The sequence below is a fragment of the Amaranthus tricolor genome, chromosome 1, assembly GCF_026212465.1.
Source record: "Amaranthus tricolor cultivar Red isolate AtriRed21 chromosome 1, ASM2621246v1, whole genome shotgun sequence".
Classification (NCBI taxonomy): domain Eukaryota; kingdom Viridiplantae; phylum Streptophyta; class Magnoliopsida; order Caryophyllales; family Amaranthaceae; genus Amaranthus; species Amaranthus tricolor.
Window position 1 is genome coordinate 18,508,184 of NC_080047.1, and position 23,929 is coordinate 18,532,112.

A 23,929-nucleotide genomic window follows, 5' to 3' on the forward strand; every position below is an offset into this window, starting at 1 on the left:
GGACAGATTTGGATTATTTGACTAAAAATCCTATTAATATTGAATAGTACCCGAGTTATTCAGTCATTCAACACATGTAAAGGGATTCTTCGGTTCATCGACTCTATTGTGGAGTAATATATATATATATAGTTGATTCACCCCGGTTCAATTAAGGAAAACGCCCATTTGTGTGTATTTATGTGCGTGAAACATAGATGAATTGTTAATGTTAATCATTTACAAATCATGATTAGTAAAATAGTGATGATCACCATCTTATTTGGGTGCATCATTGTGTACATGATGTCGTAAAGCTTGGTAACAGTAGAGTTAAGGTGTTCATGTTGTCTAATTAATGTCATCCGACCACCCTGTTTACCATTATTTAGATTTCTTTATTCTAAGTGGGTCATTTCTCCGGTTTTTTCTTTAAAAAAAAGTGGGTCATTTCTCCCTTAAACCATTATCTCAATTTTGAATATAATTTGTTCTTTTTGTGCTTGATCATCCATTCTCATCTATAATAAGTGGACTATAGATGATGATTCTTTTGAAAATAGTCTTATTCGCACACCTCTAATTTCTATAATTAGTGCTAAAATAATGATAAGTTCATGTTGTCTTTTCTGTCAAAAAAAATAATAATTTAATTATTTTTAATATTATAATCAAGAATCAGGTCAGTCGAAGATCAAGTATTACTTTTTTAAAAAAATTAAATTTAATTCTTACCTAGCTCTTTTTTTTCTTTCAGCGACTCCGTCTATCTTGTAATCATGAAATTTATGCATTTTTTCTTTATAAAAGGAAAAGAAAAAACCCTTTAAATTTTTCTTATTTGCTCAAAGTTACTGCGTGGATAGCATAATGGGCAACAATAAGGAGTATTAGCCCTCATTTCCAACATGTGGGACTATGCTCGTGTTACAAACCTGAAGTTCATGTGATCCGGTAACCTTAATGAACTACAACATCAATTTAATTTGCAACAAATATTAATCCATTAATTGAATATTATTGTATTCTATGAATAATGCAATATGAATATGTTGATATTCTTTGTTTATTGCCTGATATTTGTTTTGTGAAAAAATGAATTAAATTAATAAGTTGTGTCATGTTCGAATTCTTGTGATAATCTAACTAGAATAGAAGTGTCATTATTCACCATTTTCTTTTAATTTGTATTTTAATTTTAATGTATAAGTTAAAATATAGTCAAGTAGGGTTTTTTTTATCCATCTCAATGTAAGGATTATTAATATCAATTTTTCATAAATTTTAATCAACTATAGTTAGAAATATTAAGAGTCTAAATATTAACTCGACAAGTGTGAAAAAGTATATAGAACAAGTAAAATGAATAGGAAGTATTACTATATAAGGTTTACAACTTACAACTCATACTTCAAATGATTGAATATATATGATTGAATATATACGATTATTTCTTATTATATATAAGCTAGTATCAACTCGTGAAATGCGCGAAGTTATTAGTATAAAAGTATATATAAATATAAATTTTAAATAGAGATGTAATTATATTTTATCAGTATAAAATTATAATATTTCTTAGGGAAACTATCAATGGCACCCTTAAGTTTTTGCACTTTATCAATGGTACTCGTAAGTTTTTTCGATTATCAATGGTACCCTCGTGTTATTGAGCGTTTTAAAACCGTAACCTTTTTCTAATTTTTTCCGTCCAAAAGCGTCCAAAGTCGTTAAAATTTTTTCTATTTCTTTTATTTTTCAAATTAAAACATTAAAAAAATTAAATGAAAAAGAAAAAAGTTAACGGTTTTGGACGAAAATAATTAGAAAAGGTTACGATTGTAAGACGCTTAATAACACGAGGGTACCATTGATAATCGAAAAAAACTTGAGGGTAACATTGATAAAGTGCAAAAACTTAGGGGTACTATTAATAATTTCCCTATTTCTTATAAATAGATATATGAATTTAGAATATATAGTGCTTTTAATGAAAAAAATAAGGTTAGTATATAATTATTAATTAGATTTTCATACTTTTTAAGGCAAATATGAGTAATCTTCAAACGTTATTATAATAATTATTTTTAATTCTCAAAATAATTTTTTTTTGTCATGTATCTTTGTTCTAGATAAAATATTTTATAAATTATAATTTTAATAATGAAATTTTATTAATTAGCAAATACTACAGTATAAAAAAACAAATATATTTAAGAAATTTTAATTTGAAGTTTATGTAGCAAAAATATAATATTTCAAGAAAATTTAAAAGAACATATCATATTGTGATATATCATTCATTTATTAGGAAATAAATTGATGTTAATACTTTGATATGAATTATTTCATATAGCAAATTACCATGAGAATGCCATAGAAATTTTACAGCATTTTTATTAGATTGTATGATGATATAATATTTAATTTGGTTTAGACACTGGCGTAATCATCTTTTGTATTACATGTAGTTGCAAATCGGATTAAGAATATGGACAAATGTGTTTGATTTTTTGGTGTAATCAATTAACAGTTGATAAAAAACTAATTTTTCGACAAAAAAATAAGTCAATGATAAAAGTTTACAAGAACCATATTTATACTTTGATCAAAAAATTGGTTATGAACGTTTTGAATATTATTTCACAAATAGTCAATTTCAAACATAGCCTAACTTTATTAACAATTTGTTTTGTTAGTGGTACTAAGTGGTGGTAATGAAAATAATTTAAAGTGTAAAATTTCATCAAAAGTTTAATTTCATTTTCATGGTGATGAAATTTTAATCACAAAAAAGTTTTTTTGTTTACAAATTTTCTTTACCACCTAATACCAGCCCCTAATAGTAATGTATTGGAATGAATTTTATGAAGAAAATGAGATGATTGAAGTTGAACAGTATGACCATTAAGGTAGCCAAGAGATTTTTCAACCAAAATTACATTAGTATTTGTTCTATTACCACCATTTAATACCATCTATCAAACAGATCTACCAAACAGATCCTAAGAGTAATAGGATCTTTTGTTATTGACTATAGCATCCTCTGATCTTTAAGTGAGTTTGAGATTTTATAGAATAGAAAATCTAACCTAACCTAGGTGGTAATCTTTGACCATATAGAACCTAGTTGGATCAAGTGGCTTTCTTGAGCACGACTTGGATTCAACCCTAATCATATCTTTTATAAGTAGAATTGTTTAAATGTGATTCGACCTAAAAATATGAGTCTAAAAAATATATTAAGTGATCCATGATAGTGTTGTTTAGATGAGTAATGAAAAGAGTTTAAAAAGAAAAAATATAAGAACTACAATTATTTAGGTGAATAAATATAGGATTATAAATAAGAAATTAATATAAATAAACAAATAATCTATTAGCATGTAAATACATTCCTATGATGAAAAGTACTTACTAATTACGAAGTTGCCTTAAATAATAATTCTTGATTCTCCTAATGGACCTAATTAGCTCACATGTGTAAACATCTGTGGGTTTATTGTCATTTGTCAATGGCTAAGTATGCCATGTGAGTTGTTGTTCATATATGGCCTCATTTCTTTAATGAAAGATTTGGACTTTTCTTGTTCAAAAGACCGTTGTAGAGGGCTATACCCCTATAATATCTTTTTTTTTTTTTTTGAAAATGAATACAATTTTATTCTCAAGATTTTACCTTATCTTTTACTCTACTAAAACACTCTTAAGATTAATGAGTGATGTCATTCAACTTACAAAATTATATTTTCTCAATTCCATTATACTTGCTACATTTAACTTTTTACAAAATTTAATATGCTATTTTGTTCATTTATATATAAAATTATACACATCTAAAAATTATAAAAAACTAACATTACGAAAGTATACGATTAGACGATGCAAACAAAATCCCATTTGACTGTATTTTTACTTACATATTAGCCGCAATATATAAAATAAGCTTGAACGATGAATAGTGGTCATAACCGAAATGTAACAAGCATTTCAGAATGGAGGAAGTATACTTAAAGAAGCTCAAATATGTGTTGGTTAAATTGATAGAAGTTTTGCCATGTGAACCCTTTGACTTGGGTTCAAATCTCCTTAAGCATATTTTAAAAAAAATAATCGACATCATATAATTTTGATCTAGATTCATCCCTGCACTCTTACAATGATTTTATATATTGGTTAAAGGTTATTAAATCATTCTTGTTGGGGTACGGTAAAAGATTTATATTTTTTTATTTTAGACTATATTGGATAATAATAAAAAAAAACCTCTATTTAATTATTTATATTTCTTATTTATGAAAAATTACGGATAATATTTATATTTGAAGTTCTATTTGAAATAATTATTTTTATTATTATAAAAGTAAAATTACGTACATATAATTCCAAACCCATCATAAAAGTACTATTTTGAAATTAAATTAATAGTTAAAGGTCGTTGACTTCAAAATAAGGGTTCTACATAGTAACTAAAACTATTACTATATAATTGAGAAAATTTTATGACTACTTGAGCAAGTAATTCACCATTAATATTAAATGTTTGAGATTTATTTCTTAGAAGTATAATATAACTAATCAAATTGTGTTTATATGCAATTAGATGGCACAAATGATGTCTTGGTTTGATTGATGGACTTAAAATTTGACCATATGAGTACTTGTTTGTTAGGTTGTTGCCCCTCCCTTTGTGGGTCTCTTTTCTTTTTCTTCCAAACATTCTAATTTCTCATCACTATTTTTTGAATTATACAAAATAGATTTTTGGATGATTGAGGCTGGTACAACAGTCAACAAGTACCCTTTGCAATTATAAAAATAAAAATAAAAAATTTTCCTAATTCTAAGGGTTTTTTTAAGATCTAATTAATTCTTTACCCAATCATAATAGTAATCATACATGATTCTTATAAATACATTGTCTTAATGACATTAATTAGTTTATAGTATTGTTGACTTATGCTAAGGTTCTTAATGACAAAGAGATAGATTTAGAAGAAATTCTATGGTTATTAGGTACATTTATCATTTAAGTTTATCTGATACATTAAATATAATTAAATAGAATTTTATTTAAACCATCTAATCGCATATTTTCATAATATTAATTTTTTATATTTTTATATATGTATAATTTAATATATAAATAATTAAATAACATATTAAATTGCATAGAAAAATAACATAACAAAAGTAAAAAACTAAGAAATATATCATAGAATTCTTACATTATGGGGATTTATAAGGCCCCATATAGACAAAAATACCAGTTGCAGTTTTTGTCAATGTTTCAGGAAACAAATTTAGAGCTTTCCCTTTTCTGTTTTTAATAAATTATCCAATTTACACAAATTTAGAGGGTGGGTTACCTTTAAACATTTTTTTTTTTTTTTTTGGTTTGTTTCTTTATCCTTTTATGGAGCATACTTATGATTTTCTTTACTTTGATTCTTCCCCTTTGGAAGAACTTCTGCAATAGATCAGAATTTTTACTTTCAAAGTTGATATTACAGGATTTGTCCACATCATTTAACCAACAGTTGGAATCTGGCCATATTTCCATGAAGTTTCTTGCTCTATTAGACTACATAACATATATTTTGAAGTCTCTTATCAAACAACTATTAAGTTAAGTTTTTGGTTGGGTTATGTTTTTGATATGGTACAGAGTCAGTGTGATAAGAGGTTACAAGTTCAATTAAACCACTTTTCATTTAAAGTGGAATATTCAGCGTCAAATATGAAAAACGCATATATTGCATCCATACTTTTAGTCCAAAGGACTCTTATGTAAAAAAACGTTTTATTATATTAGAATATATATAATATATTCTAGAGCCTGCTATTAAAGTAAGCTTTTGATTTAGTTAATTGTTGGCTTTTAGTGAATGTGTATTCTTACGATTACATTTCAGAAAACATGCATGGATTATAGTCATGTCGTCTATTGAGTAGGAGTATGGACTATGACTGTCATTCCCTTTAGATTAAACATTCCCTTTTTGATTAGACGTTTGCTTTTTAACGTATTTCAATGTACTAATTTAATTTTTAATATCTATAATTATGTATAATAAAAGATTATAAAAATAACCGATACGAATCAAACAAAATCTCACTTTACCATGTTTGGATTTATAAATTACAAATTAATCACAAATTTAAGGAGATAAGTAAATAGTGAAAATATTTCCAATGTTAACGGAGGATGAAGGTAGACATCTAGGATAGTAAAAATAAGTTGCACAAAATTCTTTGTTACAATCAACTCTTAAACTCATAATACTCTTGTTTTTCAATTTATTACATTATACTTCTTTTTGTGACTGACTTTTCAAACTTTATAAAACAAATTGAAACGGATAAACTTATAACAATTTGTAGACATACTTTTTTCTACTGGTTATAAAATTTAGGTTATAAATAAATTAATACTCTCAGTGATCAATCAATGTGAATGTGAGTTGATTTAACCGAAAATCTTCGCTTACATTATAATATTTATGTAGATATTGAGAAAGAATTCGATCATGAGCACTGAAGCCTTGTTCATGAATAGCTCGTTTATTTATAAATAATATTCATTTTTTATGTGCATAAATAGACGTTCTTGAGATTGCAATGGAATTGAATTTACCATGTTAAGTTGTTTTGATTCATATGGTCAATCTCATTAACAGAACAAAAATAATCTAAGCTTGTTTTAGTGTTAGAATAAATTAGGTTCAATTATTACCTAAATCTCTCATTTTCTAAGCCTACCTGTAATTATCAAAACAAAAAGTTAAAATAATTGCTCAACAAAACATTTTGGAGGTCGAGTAAGGCTGCTCAAATTTATGGTTGATCATTATGTGAATAGTTTCAAGTCTCTAAGTAATGTGCTTTTCTGTTCTTAGTAGATTAACTTGTATTGAACTGATGTAAAAGCAGATACTGCATGAATTTATATGAAAGGACAGGAACATTATTGGTGGACCCTTCGCATACATTCTCATTCCTCTCAAAGACAACTACCCACTGATAAGCCTAGATTTCTTCATCTTACAGATTTCAAGTAAACCAACATATATTTTTTTTACATATGTCATTAAGTGGTTCCCACCTAGAGTCTCATTTGGCCAAGATTTTGGAAGGTAAGATACACATACACAATCTTACTCTTGTAATAAATCAAAAGATAATCTAGATTCGTGTCTTATGTTAGATTCAGATAATTTGATAAACAATCATATTAATATTAAAGTAGAAAGATTCTCGTGTAAAGCACGAGTACAATAAATATTCACTGATATGATTATATTAATATTATTTTTTAAATACTTATTCTTGTAGAATATAAAATTGATCATTAAATCTTTGTATTTATTATAATAATATAATTATCAAAGTGAAGAAATAATTTGTTATACAAATATATTAAAGCATATATGTGAAAAATAGACAAAAAATACCATCAATCGATAATAATTTATCAAATTGATTATCGTAAAGCTATATTAATGAAATCATAAAATCCAAGTAAGCCAAGAAATGTTCGTCAATAGTTTTTATTAAATTTTAATTACTGCAATTTGAACGTGCAATAGAATACTCTATTTATTACTCCTATTAAAAAAATTATTCTTTTTTTTATGATTCAATGATTGAAAGATTATAGATTTCCATCAATATATTATATTTTAATTTAATTTGTAGATTTTTATTATGAATGATTAATTAGTAAAAAAAATTTAAATAAATCATAAAATATATAAACTGAATATAACATACTACTATATTATAATTTTTGAGTTTAAGACTTAAGATTTGTGTATATGAAAATAGAAAATTAATATTTATTTTTGTCTTTTTTTGATTGAATCACTTTAAATTTTATAAACGGCTTAATGAATCAAGTTTTAATTTTCTTTATGATTTGGAATAAAAAAAAATTATAGGTTTACATAAGTAAATATAATGTATCAATATGTCACATATATTTATAGTCAATCAACAAATATTACATGTTTTAACGTGTTAATTGTTTTCTTAAATATGAAGTCGAGTATCAAAAATTTTCATGTCTATGATAGAAAATAAACGGGAAAATTTTTAATGAGAGTGTGACACGTGTCCCAAATCATTTCATATATTTTATTTGATTTATTGATTATTGATTGTACTCATATATAATAAAGAAAGACAATCAAGTCGGTTCAACATGCATAAAGACATAAGTTTTCAGCCCACCATGTACTAATGTTCTGAATTCGCCCTACTTACACCCAAAATGATCCTTTGAACAAACTGAAATATTTATGTCATTCTTGAGAAGGAAAAATCAGTTCCATTACAAATTACAAAGCTTACATTTCCAGATTCACTTACAGTCAGCCCTTTTTGCTGAATGATTCCTACTTTTCCCAGGGGCTTGGATATTAGAGATTCACAGTACTACGAGTTACTTTTTTCATGTGTACCCCTTTTTTTGCTTCTCTTTTTTTCCTGTTAATTCTTTCCATTTTTGGAAAGTCATATTTTCTGGCTGCAGCTCATAAACTCCATTGATCTCCTTTCTCTGTTCTGCATACTAATTAACTCATAGCCTCAGAAATACTCTGTAATGATGGCCGCCATGTCTTCGATCTCGAGCTCATAGATCTTGATACCAATCTCTGTTTGTCTTGATCTGATTCCTGCATTCAAACAAAAAGATGGAATTTTTATACTATCAAATTCAATTTCATATGCACAGTACTCTGTTTTTTCTCTGTTTATTCAAACACTTAGATCAAATTACCCAATTTAGATTTTTAATCATACTCCTCCAAACGCAAATCCAAAAAGTTGAATTTCTGATCATTTAAAACCGAACACAATTTGACCTGACTTCAAAATGGATTTACAATTATTTAAAAACCAATTTGGATATAAAATTCAATTTTGAACCGATCCTAAACACTTGACCCGAAATCAACCTGATAACTGAATGAACACGTCTAATGTTTTACCTGATCATTATTCTCTGATTCATCTCCTTTTACTTCACTTGTTTGCATATTATCAGAACTTCCTGAACCTTTCTGATTCATCTTTTCCTTAGCCAACTTTTTAGCCATCAGTACCTTTTTAACTTCTGTAAACATAAAAACACAAATGTTACAACTTCATAACAGTTCATTCTACTAATTATACAATATTTAAGCTTTGATATCCAGAGTCAGCCCTGAGATTTGATAGGCTCACGCAAAACATTAATTAAAGACTCTTAACATATAAAATATACTTTTTAGACTCTCAAGTTTTAACGATCAAACATTGTTTTTTTTAGGCCTTTTAGACCTCTTATAGGGTCGGCCCTGTATGTACCGTATAAAAAATCTACCTTGTGAAGTAACAAGGCGATAAGCCCGGCCTAACACGAGAGTATCAGTAGGCCGGAGCAGTTTAACCCGAGTGTAACGGACAGTCCTCTTCATATCTCCGGAAGTAGGACCGGCTTCTTCGTCCGACATAGATATAGGAATGATAAGGGACACATAGTGACCAGGGTTCATCTTCATTACTTCATTAGCAGTAATAGGCCAATACATTCTCTCAACTTTTCCATTTGGGTGTTGTATAACCAAGGCTGCTGCATCCACGGCTTGACAATTTCCCATTTTTTGTATATATCTCTAAAAAGTGGGAAAAACAACTACAAAATTAAGCAAATTAAGGAGTAAATTTGGGCTAGTTTAAGATGAGAAGGAATATATGGGAAGAAGATGAAGAAGTGAAAAGAATTGAAGGGATATGAAATAGGGATAAGTCTTTATCTTATAGGAGAACCCACCAAAATTTAAGTTATACAAAGAAAGCTTCAATTAACATTACCCTTTGCTTTATATTCCCTCTTATTCACCATAATTGTCTTATTTGCTTTATGCACTATATCCAATGCACTTATTCAATCCTTAATATCTCTAATTGTGTATAGTTAAAAATTATGGAAAATTGATATAAATAATCCTTGCATTGAGACGAATCAAACAAAATCACACTAGACTATATTTTAACTTATAGATTAATAATAAAATGCAAACTAAAAGTAAGAGATAAATAGTACCCAAAAAAATAAATTGGACACTTGTGGAGAATAGAAGGGAGTATTTGCTTAGCTAAGCTAATATCTTTGTTGTTGTACTACTCCCTAAATACTACTCTTACGGCCTGTTTGGTAGGTGGTAATAAACGGTGGCAATGAGAATGAAAAACTAGTGTAATTTTAGTTGTAAGATCTCTTGGTTACCTTAGTGTCCATACTTGTCCAACTTTAATCATCCCATTTTCTTTATTAAAATTATTCCAAATGCATTACCATTGGGAGAGGTGGTATTAGATGGTTATGGTAATTTGTAAACAAAAAAACTTTTTTGTGATCAAAGTTTTATTACCATAGAAATGATATGTAACTTTTGATAAAATTTTACACTATAAATCATTCTCATTACCACCATTTAATACCACTAACCAAACGGGCCGTTATAACTTCCATCTCATTCTCACCCACCTAAAACTTAGGAAAAAATTGTCAAAAATAATCCAACCTTTCATTCATCCGCTAATCTCACTTTTAGATTATTTCTAATTATCCAACCTTTTACACTCCCTCCAATTCATAGAAAAAAAAGACATTTATTTTTTCACATTATCCAATGCACTTATTTAATGATTGATGTCTCTTATTATACATAACGAAATATTATAAAAAGTGGATATTAATAATCTTTGCATTGAGATGAATCAAATAAGGTCTCACTTGACTATGTTTTAATTTATAAATTAAGAATAAAATATAAATTAAAAGTAATAAATGAATAGTGTCAAAAAGCAAATGTCCCTTTTTTCTATAAATTGGAGGGAATATGTTTTTTCTGCTAGCATACCCAAAGACCTAAATCACCGTAACCCCACCCTCTAAACCACCACGACACCACCCCTCCCCTCACTCATAGGGTATGTTGAGAGCAAATATATATTAAAGATGAGATTATTGAAAAATAATCAATAAGTAGGATTATTCATAGCGAATGAGTAAAAGTTTGATTATTTTCGACAATTTTTCTTTAAACTTATAGGTACTTTAGATTTTATGTATACCAAGTTTCCTAAGAGGGAGGATTTAAGTAAGGTTGTGATATTTAATTTGTTTTTTAAAAATAATCACAAGGGTATAGTATAGTGTGCATAAAATATTTGATTCCACATTAGAGATACAAGTCTAGAGATGTTCATGCAGATCTTGTATCTAAACTTGTTTTTAGATAATTATAAATTTATTTTTGAAGTTGGGTCAAATTGAATTTGATCACATAATCAAATAAAAATTAAATAGTTGGATTTATTTTAAACACCTTTAGATACCACGATGGCTTTTGTACATCATTAAACATGGGCAATTCCGTAGTTGTAATTTTTGGTTTACCTACAAGTTTCCTAAGATTGAGGATTTAGAAAGTGTTTGGTTAGGGTTAAAGGTTTTTTTTTATTTGCTATTGCTTGGTTTGAAAGGAAATTAAAATATAAAATTAGGGTGAAAATTTATTTTCATATCATATCTTTTTTAACATACGCATTTTCTTTAAAATTGGAAAGAAAAATATAATTATCCTCCACATTTTCATTCCCAACACCTCCAATCTGTCTTCTTTTTTTAATAGTTTTTCCATCAAATGAGATCAAACAAAATTAATTATCTTTTTATTTTCTCAAAAAAAAAACTCTTATATGTTCCAATTTTCATGTAAAACAGTGTTTCTAAATACAGTTTCATAAAAAACCACTCATTTAGTTAAAGTTAGAGTAATTATTTTAATTTATTGTTTCTTATGTGTATATATATATATTAAAAACCACTCATTCAAAATTTTATCGTCTCTACTCATTAATTAACCTTATTTGATATATTAATTAATTACAAATTAATATTTATACCTGTTTAAAAGAGGTACAAATCAAATGGGATATATACCTACCATTTATCTTAAGAGGGAGGGTTTAGGTAAGGTTAGATTATTTAATTGAGTATAACAAAAATAAGAGTAACAATAATGTGGGTATAATAGTTGGTAATAATTTATTAATCATGTGTTGGTCAATTCAGCTCCAAGGAAGGTGCCTTAAATATAGCCTTTAGGTAGTCCCAAATGGGTTGATGTCATCACAAAGTGGGGTCCTTTAGGGACCATCTTCGGCATTGTCCACGGAGGTGTTCAAGAACTTTTATAGTAGTAGTAGTATATAATTTCTATTACTAACTATTTAAAATTTAGGAAATGATTTAATCTTGATTTGTGTTTACCAAATGAATTTTTAAACTGGTGAATTAATTTCTTTTGAGCTTCTTTTCTTTACAAACTATATAAACTTTTCTATGAAAAGTAGTCACTTTTTAGCATAAGTCTAGGATGAGCTTATAAATGATAGATCTTTTTTTTTTTAAGGAAAATAATACATTAGTTAATACTTTACAAACTATATAAACTTTAATATTTTTTTTTTCTATGAAATATATGATTAATCATGTGCAAATATGATTATAATTAAGTATCGTATTGATATTTTAATCTACCAAGTTGGTTCATAAAGGAAAAAACTTTACTATTCAAAATTTATTAAATAATAATAATAATAATAATAATAATAATAATAATAATAATAATTTATGGACATTATGGTCATTTTACAATTAAATAACCTTTGAGTAATTAGAGTTCATTTATTTAAGAAGATGAGAGATAATTACCAACTGATAGTTATTGATTAATGAAAATCCTAGTATGTTTTTTTTTTAAAAAAACAATTAATATATACTTCTATATGCATTTTAAACTCTACTTGTTTATAAATGGCTAAGCTTTTTTTTTTTTTGGTTTCAATTTTTTTTACTTTTAAGTCTGAGCTTAACTTAAATCATTTATATATATTAAAAATATTTGAAACTATATTATTTACTACGATTAAAGTTTGACCGTAAAAATCAACGTGCTAATATAGAAAGAAGCTAAACGATGCATTTGGTAGTAAAAAAATGCAATTTTTTTTAGAGTTTTATGCACAATCTAATGATTTGTTTATTTTCTTTTTCTATTTGAGAAGGGGCCGGGTGGGGTTGAGTTTGAGAAAATAATAGTGAGGGAAAAAATATTTGTTATAGAAGTATAATTGAAATAAAGATTAAACATCTTATCTTCCATTTCAAAGGTCTACGGTTTTGCATACATACATGGGTTTATGAAAGTTGGGTATTATGAATCTTATTTTTAAAAGTAGTTGGGGCAAATTAAAGGATTGGATTGGTTGTTTCTATTTCCCTGTCTTACTTATCAGTCACTTTGTTGTCTTATTTGGGTCTACAACTTAAAGATGAATAAGACCATGGATGATGAATTGTAACTTTTAAGTATATATTAAATGATATAAAAATATTCTCTTCACTTTAAGAATAATTGTCACAAAAATATTTAAGAAAAGAATACAAAAAAAAAGCCTTTACTCACCAATGATCATTGAAACCTTTAGAACTAAGTTTAGTTTCTTCCTTATCATTGTTTAAATGAAAAAAGAAAATCAATATATACATATATATATATATATAATGATTTTTTCACTTTTACTTTTTTAGTTGTTAAATCAAACACTAAAAAAAATATGTATGCTAAAAGTTAGTTTTTAAGTCAAAACTATAAGCTACACTGAGTAGCTTTTTCGATGACATTATATTTTGTTTTTATAACTTAATTTTTTTCTAATAAACAATCAATAGCAAACAATTATTTTATCAAATATCTTCATAGCAAGTTGCAAATATAGCTGATTTATTAGCTAACAAAAAATTCAATGTTGTTAACCAACTGAACAAGATCAAACACCTTGTTGTAAAGTTGTTTCATCTATCCACCAGTTAAATAACTCATTACTAATAAACATCAATAAATGGTAAAATAAAACTCAACAATATCAAACATTTTTATCATATATTAATCCCTCTGTTTTCATATGTTCGTCTCAAATAAAATTTACGAATTTTAATGTCAAACTTTGACTATGATTTTTCATCAATTTATATGAAAAAACATATTTATGTGGAATCTTGATAGATTCGTCTCAATATATATTTTCTAAATATCAACTTTTTAAAATTTTTTAAAAACTCACAATTAAATTATTTGACTTTTAAGTTTGTATTGGAATATGTGCAAAAAGTGAATGAGAAAAACAAGGGATTAGTAATTTGTAGTTTACCCACAAAAATTAACTAACTTTTTTTTTTGATAGAGACATTTAGGTGAAGATAATTCCAAGAATGATACTTGGATTAGTGTAGAATTGTTGTGTTATCATAAATTCATAGTATGAAAGCATGACCAACGTATAAAATTGTCAAATGACATTTATTAATACTCCATAAGAAAGAATAAACCAGATCTACACATAATAAATGTGCTTGATTCTCTGCTCATAGTCATAACACATCAATTTTTTCCTCAAATCAAACGCTTGGTTTTTATATGGTTGTAAGTTGTAACTTCTAGTGGTTACTGGTCGTGATTTTGCTATATTTGAATTATAACTGATTAGTGTAGAAATTTGTGTAATATACGAGTTTTTTAGCATCGATATATATAAATATATGATATTCTAAAAATAAAGGCAGAGATATAATATTGTAGGAATACTCGAGATGTATATACTTATATATATAAATTAACTATATATTTTAGGAGATTACATATTAAAATTTTTGAACTAAAACCAATTCAAATTCAAACATATTTTTCCAGTTTGATATTGGATGTTAGGATGCCTAGTTTCATAATATAAACTTTGATTACTCTAAAATAATTGAAAAAATTAATGGTCAAAGTTGATTGGTGAAAATCACAAAAATGCAATTGGTGCAAGCATTAATACACGGAGGAAGTGTGTGGTTTAACGATGATCATATAAGCAAAGACTGTAATTCCAATCAACAAAAGCAAGTTCTGCATGAAAATTGCACCATAATTAATATCAAAAAGAATAAAAGAATCCAATTTATAATAAAGTTATTTACAATCTATGATTACAAAAAAAGAACAACTTGACATATTCATCTCGAATACACAAATACAAGTCAAGTTTGAGCTCTAATAATATCACCAGAAATGGCCAAATGCAACCAAGTACAACTAGGAGCAGGATTACTACTACACTCATAAATAAGGCGGAACCTCTGAGCATGAGTAATGTCATTCAGGAGTGAAGCTAGGGTGCCGACGGAGGCCCGACCTCCCAACTTAAATATATGTTCCTTTGTAATTTTGATTCGGCTCCCTTTAGTATTTTATAGTGTATGTATTAAAAAGTCTAATTTTTAACAAGGTAATTGGTGTGCTTTAATGGGCAGTATGTGTACCTTATTATCTTAGGCGATGGGGATCAAATCCCAGGAGCAGCAGCCTTCAATTTTTCTTAATACTCAGAATTCAACTGGCGGCCGGCCTACTGCATGCCTCATTTCCAACTCAGTACATTATCCAACATATATATTCAAGTAAATACAAATTCAAACCATTTAAATTCCTTTTTTTTTTTTTAAGAAACTCAAATAAAATTACCTTTAATTACTCCATTTCTTATTGCTCAATGAATTTCTCCAAATTAAAATTAGAGTATTGCTCTCTAAACCAAAGTTGGAATATTAGTCAAGAAGTTTCTCAAAGCTTTAAAGGTAAATTATTTCTAATTTTTATTCATTACTTATAATAATTCATTTTTGTTTTGTTTAAATTATTGATTTGTAATTTGTAAACCTAGAATGGATCATTGTTTGTTTTTATATCTAATAAACAAACCAAAATTGAAAAATTTGTAATTGAGAATTTTGTGTTTACTTTATTTGTAATTGGAAATTTTGTTTTTTATTTGTAATTGGGAAATTTGTGTTTTATTTGTATTTATACCTAAATAACATACCCAAATTGCTTTGTTTTATTTGTGTTCATAAATTTGCTATTAGGAGAATTGCAAAATTGTTTCCATAAATTTGTATTCATAACTTAATAAATTATATCATTGTGTTTCTTTATTTTAAAGTTAGAAAATTGTTATCATATTAGGTGAATCTATGAATATATAATATTGAAAATTGTTGATAAGTTTGGCATTCTTAAGGAGCGATTTTTTGATCTCGTCCATGTTAGTAACACTGAATCATTGACTTTAAAAGAAGAATTATATCAAGTTTTGTCTTACCACAACTTGAATATTGAAAATGTTTGAGGTCAAGGGTACGATGGTGCTTCTAATATGCGAAGATAATTTAATGGCTTGAAAGCTTTGATATTGAAGCACTCTCCTTGTGCATATTATGTTCATTGTTTTGCTCATAGACTTCAATTAGCATTAATTGGAGCTACAAAAGAAGTGATTCCCATACAACTATTTTTCATAAAATTAGCAATTATTGTTAACATAGTCGATGACTCTTCTAAAAGACATGATGAACTACATGCTAATCAACAATCTGAAATAGCTCACAATGTTGCCCATGAGGGTTGAATCAGATTGGAAATTTACAAAGAGCTACTAACACTCGATGGCCATCTCATTTGAATTCCATTACTAGTTTGATGAGAACATTTAGTGCAACTGGTAAGGTTCTTAAAACTGTTATAACGGAAGGAAATTCAGAATAGCATGCAAGTGCTTATGCTGCTTATGATTGCTTGATGTCTTTTGAGTTTGTATTTATTTTGCATTTGATGGGAGAACTTTTGGGGTTGACTAATAATTTGTGTCAAGCTTTACAACATCGTGGTCAAGACATAGTTAATACGATGGGTTTACTGTCATCTACTAAAGTCTTGGTTCAAATGTTTAGAGCAAATGGTTGGGATGAGTTTTTTTTATGAAAGCCAAGTCTTTTTGTGAGAGGCATAATGTTGAAATTCCAGATATGACTACTCTTTACAAAGCGGGTAAAGGTCGTTCTCGTCAAAGGGGGAATATAACAATAGAGCATCATTTTCAAGTTGACTTATTTATTGCGGCAACAGATGCACTACTACAAGAACTCAATCATAGATTGGATGAAAACATGATTGATCTTCTAATTCTTAGTGCATCTTTAGATCCTAAAGATTCTTTCAAGTCTTTTGATATTGAAAAATATGCGATTTGGCAAACAAATACTATACTGAAGACTTCTCCGATCAAGAAAAACTTCAACTTCGGTATGAATTGCAACATTTTCACTTTGATGTTTGTCAACATATGCAATTTGAAAAGCCCGTAACCTTAGCATTATTACGTCAAAAATTGACAGAAACAGGAAAATCAACAAAGTTTCCACTAGTTGATAGGTTGATCCGACTTGTTTTAACTATCCCCATTTCTACCGCAACATGTGAGCGTGCATTTTCCGCAATGAACATTATTAAACTAAGCTAAGGACAAAAATGAAAGATGATATTCTAAGAGATGTTTTGTAATATCTATTGAAAGGGAATTAGTTGATCTGTTTGTCGTAGACTCTATTATTGATGATTTTGATCTAATGAAATCTCGAAAAGTGCGATTCAATTAACTATTCATGTAAGAACTTTAATTCAATTTAATATATTTGTAAGTATTGTATAATTATTGACCCTATTCATGTAAGAACTTAATTGTTATCATTTTCCACACATTGATGCAAGTCCTAATAAATCCATAAATAAAAACAATAACATTCCTATTATAGGGCCAAATAAATAAACTCATAATTTATTTAGTCAAATCCTAAACCACACACCTTGGTCCACTAACCACCTAAATATAACTACCCACTACTCATCATAACCTACCACTATCACCCATCATGCCCATGATTCTCAAACTAATTCATCATCTAACTTTCATTCTACCTTTATAAATACGTTTTGCATCATTCCCCCAAAGCTTTGATATTCCTACCGTTACTCCACAGAAATACACCGCCCTCATACTTACGATCTATACATAATTAAATATCCTCTAATTGATTTGAACTCATCCTACAATCCATTATCTTGTATTCATTCAATATCATACATTCATTGATTTTAATTCCCGATTTGACTTGAGCGTCGGAGGGGTTTTTCGAAAAATCACCCCGGGCAAGGCTAACGTTGTATCGCAAGATTTGAGGTCTCATGAACGGAAGGCTCATAAGCACTTTCGGCTTAAGTGTCTTTTGCACTTTTTCGTTTCAGATTTACCCAATGCCATTGAGTGGCTCCCATAGTTGGGGTTGGGGGCTCGAAATGTCAGATTTGGGCACTTTACCCTTATTAATGATAAGACTAACAAATGTCATGTACAACTTCACATATGTAAAAGTATACAAAATTTTATGAATCATTTTACTTTAATCTATTAAAATTCAAAACAAAGAAGTAAAAATGTTTGGCCCATTGAAATAAGTGACTTAACAAATCCAAATATAGCCAAAAAAATCTTTGTAAATCAGATGGAGAAAATAGAATTACCATAAAAAGCTGAAGACTAAACTAGAAGAAATTCCATGGATTTAGCCATTGTTTTTGACGTATTTTGATAATCTGATTCTTGCTTTTAAATTTGAAGCAATTGGGGATTTCATGTTTCATATCCCCACCGGCCACCCGCCACCCGCCATCCGCCATCCGCCATCCGCCATCCGCCACCGGTGTTTCTTTTTCTCATTTTAATTGAAGGGAAAATATTTTCAACAGATTTTTCCTTTCTATTCCAATTAGGCACTTTATAAAAGTGAAAATGGATGTACTTTATATTTAATAATAATTTAGTATGTCAAGGGGTTTTGAGGAGATGTTTATGAATTAATTTGGGTGGAATTTTAAAAAGATAAAAAATTTTACTTATTTTCAGAATTAAAATTGGAACTTCAAAATTTATTAAGTTAAACCTTTGATCAAAGTCTTAGTGTTTGTGAAGGTATGAAAAATAGCTTCGTATATTTTTACCTTTTATAACATCAATTTTGCTTGATGTTTAAAGCTTGTTAAAAAAGTGAAGAAATATGGTTTAAATAAATTAATAAATTACTTGATAGGAAAAATTATCAGCATTAATCTAACATTTTTTCTCAGTTCACAAAAATAATTTCACGTTGATTAATCATAAATAAATTTAACTTTATTGCACTTCCAATACAGCAACCCTTCAACTCCCGAAAACCACCACCATTACCCACCCTCACTCATCTACATCAACCAGCTAGGTTCTTCGGAAACTAATGGCGCTGGGATGGCCGTGACTTATCGGAATTTGTGTCGAGATATGTGGTAGATTAAGGAAGGAATTAAGGGAGGACGGTAAGAAAAATGGAAGACTTGTCGAGATCTGTGTGTATATCCGAGGTTTGGGAAGAAAGAGTGGGACTGACCGAGATAATGGGAGGGGAGGTAGGATTTCACCAGGGAGGTTGGGTTTTTCGCCAGTATGGAGGAAGAGGATAGGTGGCAAGTGGATGGGGAGGTTAGGTCTCTTGCAGTCTTGCTAATTGCTAGTGGGTTATGTTTAGAAATTTTGATCCATAGCTCGAAAATGACTCGTCTTATATTGGAGAAGGCTAAATCTAACTAGATAGAAATTCAGACTCAATTGTATTGAATTTATTATCTTAACATTTTCAGTTTCACATTATATTTTATGTCTGAATCCAGTAATTCTTTAGTTAATTTTTAAAATTTTAAGTTAATACTTATAGTTGTTGCATTGGAATCGACATATTGATCATTTGCTAAATAAACTTAAATTTTTCTATAAAATAACTTCTTTTAGTCAATCTTTATAATTTTAAGTTAATACTTATACTTGTTGCATTGGAATCGACATATTGATCATTTGCTAAATAAATTTAATTTTTTCTATAAAACAAAAATAATATTTTTACATAAATATTTTTAGAGAAAATGTAATGTAATGATAAAAAAGGGTAAATGGTCAATAACAAACCAACCTTTGCTTGATCCGGTAAAACTAAATCCACTTATTATTTATTTTTAAATAAATACATTTATTAGGTATATTTGTTAAAAATAAATCCACATATTGTTTATTACCATCTTTAAAGCTTCTTTATAAGAAAAAAAATGAATCTTTACCCATAATATTGCCCCCCAAAAAAATAATTCCCACTTTAGGTACTATGATAAAGTATTTCCCACAATACTGTCCACGTAAGATGATTTTTATTTTTATTTTTATTTTTATTTTAATAAAACCGCCACATAAAATGGCGGTTTTATTTAGGATTCCGAAATAAACCGCTAGATGAAATGGCGGTTTAGATGAATTTCAAATTTTTTTTAAAGAAAAAAAAATTAATATGAAGCAAACCGCCACTTGAAGTGGCGGTTTTATAGCTGTACAAAACCCCAGCTTCTGTTCTAATTTCTTCATTCATTTCATTTGCTTCCCTTTGTAGTTGCTGCCGGTTCTTTAAAAAAAATTTCTTCAATCCTCTTTGACTTCAAATTCACAATTCCTCTCATTCAACTAAATTAATCAACTACATTCTCATCTTCTCCTTTTTTACTTGTTCATTTTCATCATCATTTAAGGTATTAATATACCTAATTTATTTCAATTTGCAAATTGAATATTTTGTTCATTATTGTTGTCATTTGAAGTTATAAATACATTGATTGTTTGTTACATTCTCTTGATTTCATGATTTAAGCTTACATTTTACACATTTGTAGTTGAATTTTATGATTTGGTTTATATGTATATAAAGTGTTTGAAGAAATGCTTCAATGAAAGTTTATTACTTTGTTGGGTTAGTTTAATGGTTTTAATATATATTCATGGTATTTTTAGCTTTATATTTGAATTGAAAGTTCTAGTAAGTGTTCTAATACCTTAATATAGTGATGGCCACGGGGCGGGTTACCCGAAACCGAACCAGTCCCGAACCGCTTGGAACCGGATCCGGATCTTGAACCGGAACCTTTTGCGACAGGTTCCGAACCGCCCCGAACCGCGGAACCGTGAAACCGCCGGAAAAAAACTGCATGAACCGGACCTAAGAACCGCGTGTTGGAACCGGAACCGGTCCGGTTGAACCGGTCCAACGGTTCCATGGAACCGGAACCGGGACCGGTCCGGGTGAACCGGCCCATTGGTTCCATGGAACCGTGAGAAGAGCCGTTGGAATTTTTCTATAAATACCCACCATTTTCAATCATTTTCATTCACAACTCATCTCTTCTACTCTCTCTACTTACTCTCTCTACTTAATTACTTAATTACGCAATTATTCTCTTAATTACATAATTAGTCTTTTAATTATTTCTTAATTTAGTTAATTACATAATTAGTCTATTAATTATTTATTTATTTCTTAATTCTATTATTATTTCAATATTATTAATCATGTCTTCTTTTTTGAAAAAAGCCTCAAAAAAGTTACTAAAGTGGCAAAATCATTGAGAGGTTCTAGCTCCTCCAAAAGAAAGACCACTTCTACTCCGTCGGTATCAACAACACCTTTGATTAGTAATTATAATTATGAACCAAATTATCCAGAAGGGTACGACCCAGAATTACATAATTATGCAGAAGAAGTGGAAAGAAAATTACAAATTGATGAAGAAGAAGAACAAGAAGAGGAACCAACAACCCCTATTGGGATACATGTATCTCGACAGTCATCAACAAGATCACATGAAAAACAACAACAAGAACAACAACAAAGACAAGCTCGTGGTAAACGAGTCAATTTCCAAACTATCGGTTAGTTTTATAATTTTATTCTTCAAATTAATTAAATTTTAAATTATTTATTTATTAAATTATAGTTTTATAATTTTAAATTATTTATTTAGATGAAGATGAACCAGTAAGACAACCTTTTCCGGCAATGCCACCTCCTGGTGGTAGAGCTGTTTTACATTTGTGGTCGTATTTTACAAAAGAACCAACCGACAATCCAGATGTTTTCTTATGCACTTGTCAAATTTGTGAAAGTCAAGGAGTAAAGTCCTTAGTTGCATACAGTTTCGCCAGAGGTAAATACTTTTTAAGTTTTTTATACATACATATGATACATTATATATTCATATTTTATAAAAATTTATTTATTGTATTTTGTGAATACGTGTTAGGTGGTGGTACGGGATCTTTTAACAAACAGTTGGCAAAGAAGCATGGAATCACAAAAGAAACTCATGCAGCAAGCGGCAGCGGGACCACAAGTGGAAGCCGACAATGGGACATTCCCAGCACAGGTATGCCTTTTAAATATAATCGTAATGATATGATTGATGAATTTTCTAAGTATGTAATTTGTGATGAATTGCCATTTAACCATGGTGAAAGTAGAGCACACAAGCGTTTCACTAGAAAAACTTTGCAACCACAATATAGACCAATCCCTAGGAGCACGCTTAAACGACGCACAATTAAATTATATGAAACAATGCGCTATGAATTAGTAGAATTGTTTAAATCTTTTAATGGTAGGGTTAGCATAACAACTGACATTTGGTCTACTCCCCCACATTTAGAATCTTATATGTGTGTAACAGCACATTGGATAGATCAAAATTGGATTATCCAAAAAAGAATAATTGCTTTTAAGACAATGCTAGAAAGACATACGGGTGAAAATATAAAATATAGATTAGTAGAGATATGTAGAGAAAGAAACTTATTAAATAAGATATTTTGTTGTTCTACTGATAATGTAACGGCTAACATTAAATGTATAGAACTTTTGTATAACGAACCTGCATTTAGTTTTATCCTTGGGGGTAGCTTATTACACATACGTTGTTGTGCTCATATAATTAACTTATCTTGCCAAGCAGGTATAAAACAATTAAGCGATTTATTAAATCCAATTAGAGATATAGTGAAGTGGCTTAGGATTGGAAAGATAAAGAGACGATATAAACAATTATGTGACCAATATCAACTAAAAAAAGTGTATTGGTCATTAGATACTCCTACACGTTGGGGCTCAACCAACGATTTATTAAGAAAGACGATTGCTTATCGTCCAGTTATAACACAACTGTATAGTGAGTGTACAGATAGCTATATAGCTGATGACACATGGGAATTAGCTATAGGTGTACATAAAATATTAGAAGCGTATGACCACGCAACTATGATCTTTTCATATGTTTATGAACCGAACGTTCACTTAGTAATAAATGAGTGTATTACTATTTTTTATCATCTCCTTAAACATACGCATGATGATACTAACCCATATTTGAAGCCGATTCTTACAGATATGATGGATAAATGGAAGAAATATTTTACCGATTTTCCTTATATTTATGGAATTGCAACCATTTTAGACCCATATTTTAAAACTGAAGTCCTTACTAAAGTAATTGGATTTTACTACCAATCGTTAGATCGCCCGCCTACTGATGTACATAATTATGTTGGAACATGTAAAAAATATTTAGCAGAACTCTATGACTATTATGCTAGTGTATATAACCCAAAACGCGATACGTCTAGGCATGCTAGCGTTTCGGCACGTCCCTCTTATTATAATTCGGTAATAGCTAATATAATGAGTCAAGATGATAGTTTTGTAGGATCATCTTCTTCTTCACCCTCCACCTCATATTTAGAATTAGATAGTTATCTTAAACACCACTTTGAAATTGACTAAGGTAGCTATAATATTTTATCAAGAATTGCAAAGGATATCCTTGCAATTCCTGCGTCAACAATTGTGTCGGAGCCTGCTTTTAGTGCATGTAGAAGAGTTTTAGACGAAAATAGATCTCGTCTTGCTCCACATAGTATTCAAATATGTGTTTGCAAGAAAGATTGGGATCAAGCGGAGATTCGAACACAAGGACTAAGGAATGATGATGATCAAAACGATGATGATGATCCATGGATGATGATGGATACATCTGCATCATCGTCAGGAGGAGCGTCAGCGGAA

At 28.7% G+C, this 23,929-nt stretch overlaps 1 protein-coding gene across 1 annotated transcript; it reads right to left on the reverse strand.

The window, feature by feature from the left end:
- Window positions 1-8,085: 8,085 nt before the first annotated feature.
- LOC130806224 (uncharacterized) lies at window positions 8,086-9,801 on the reverse strand. Its single transcript, XM_057671263.1, has 3 exons — window positions 9,347-9,801; window positions 8,973-9,097; window positions 8,086-8,657 (listed from the first exon to the last, which is right to left on the reverse strand). The coding sequence occupies exons 1-3, from the start codon at window positions 9,621-9,623 to the stop codon at window positions 8,556-8,558; spliced, it is 504 nt and encodes a 167-aa protein (XP_057527246.1). The 5' UTR covers window positions 9,624-9,801; the 3' UTR covers window positions 8,086-8,555.
- Window positions 9,802-23,929: the final 14,128 nt, after the last annotated feature.

Coding starts and splice junctions, on each gene's coding strand:
- LOC130806224 (XM_057671263.1), bottom strand. CDS start 9,623: ATGGGAAATTGTCAAGCCGTGGATGCAGCAGCCTTGGTTATACAACAC. Junction 9,098..9,346: donor TCGCCTTGTTACTTCACAAG/GTAGATTTTTTA, acceptor TTATGTTTACAG/AAGTTAAAAAGGTACTGATG. Junction 8,658..8,972: donor AATCAGAGAATAATGATCAG/GTAAAACATTAG, acceptor GTTTGAATGCAG/GAATCAGATCAAGACAAACA.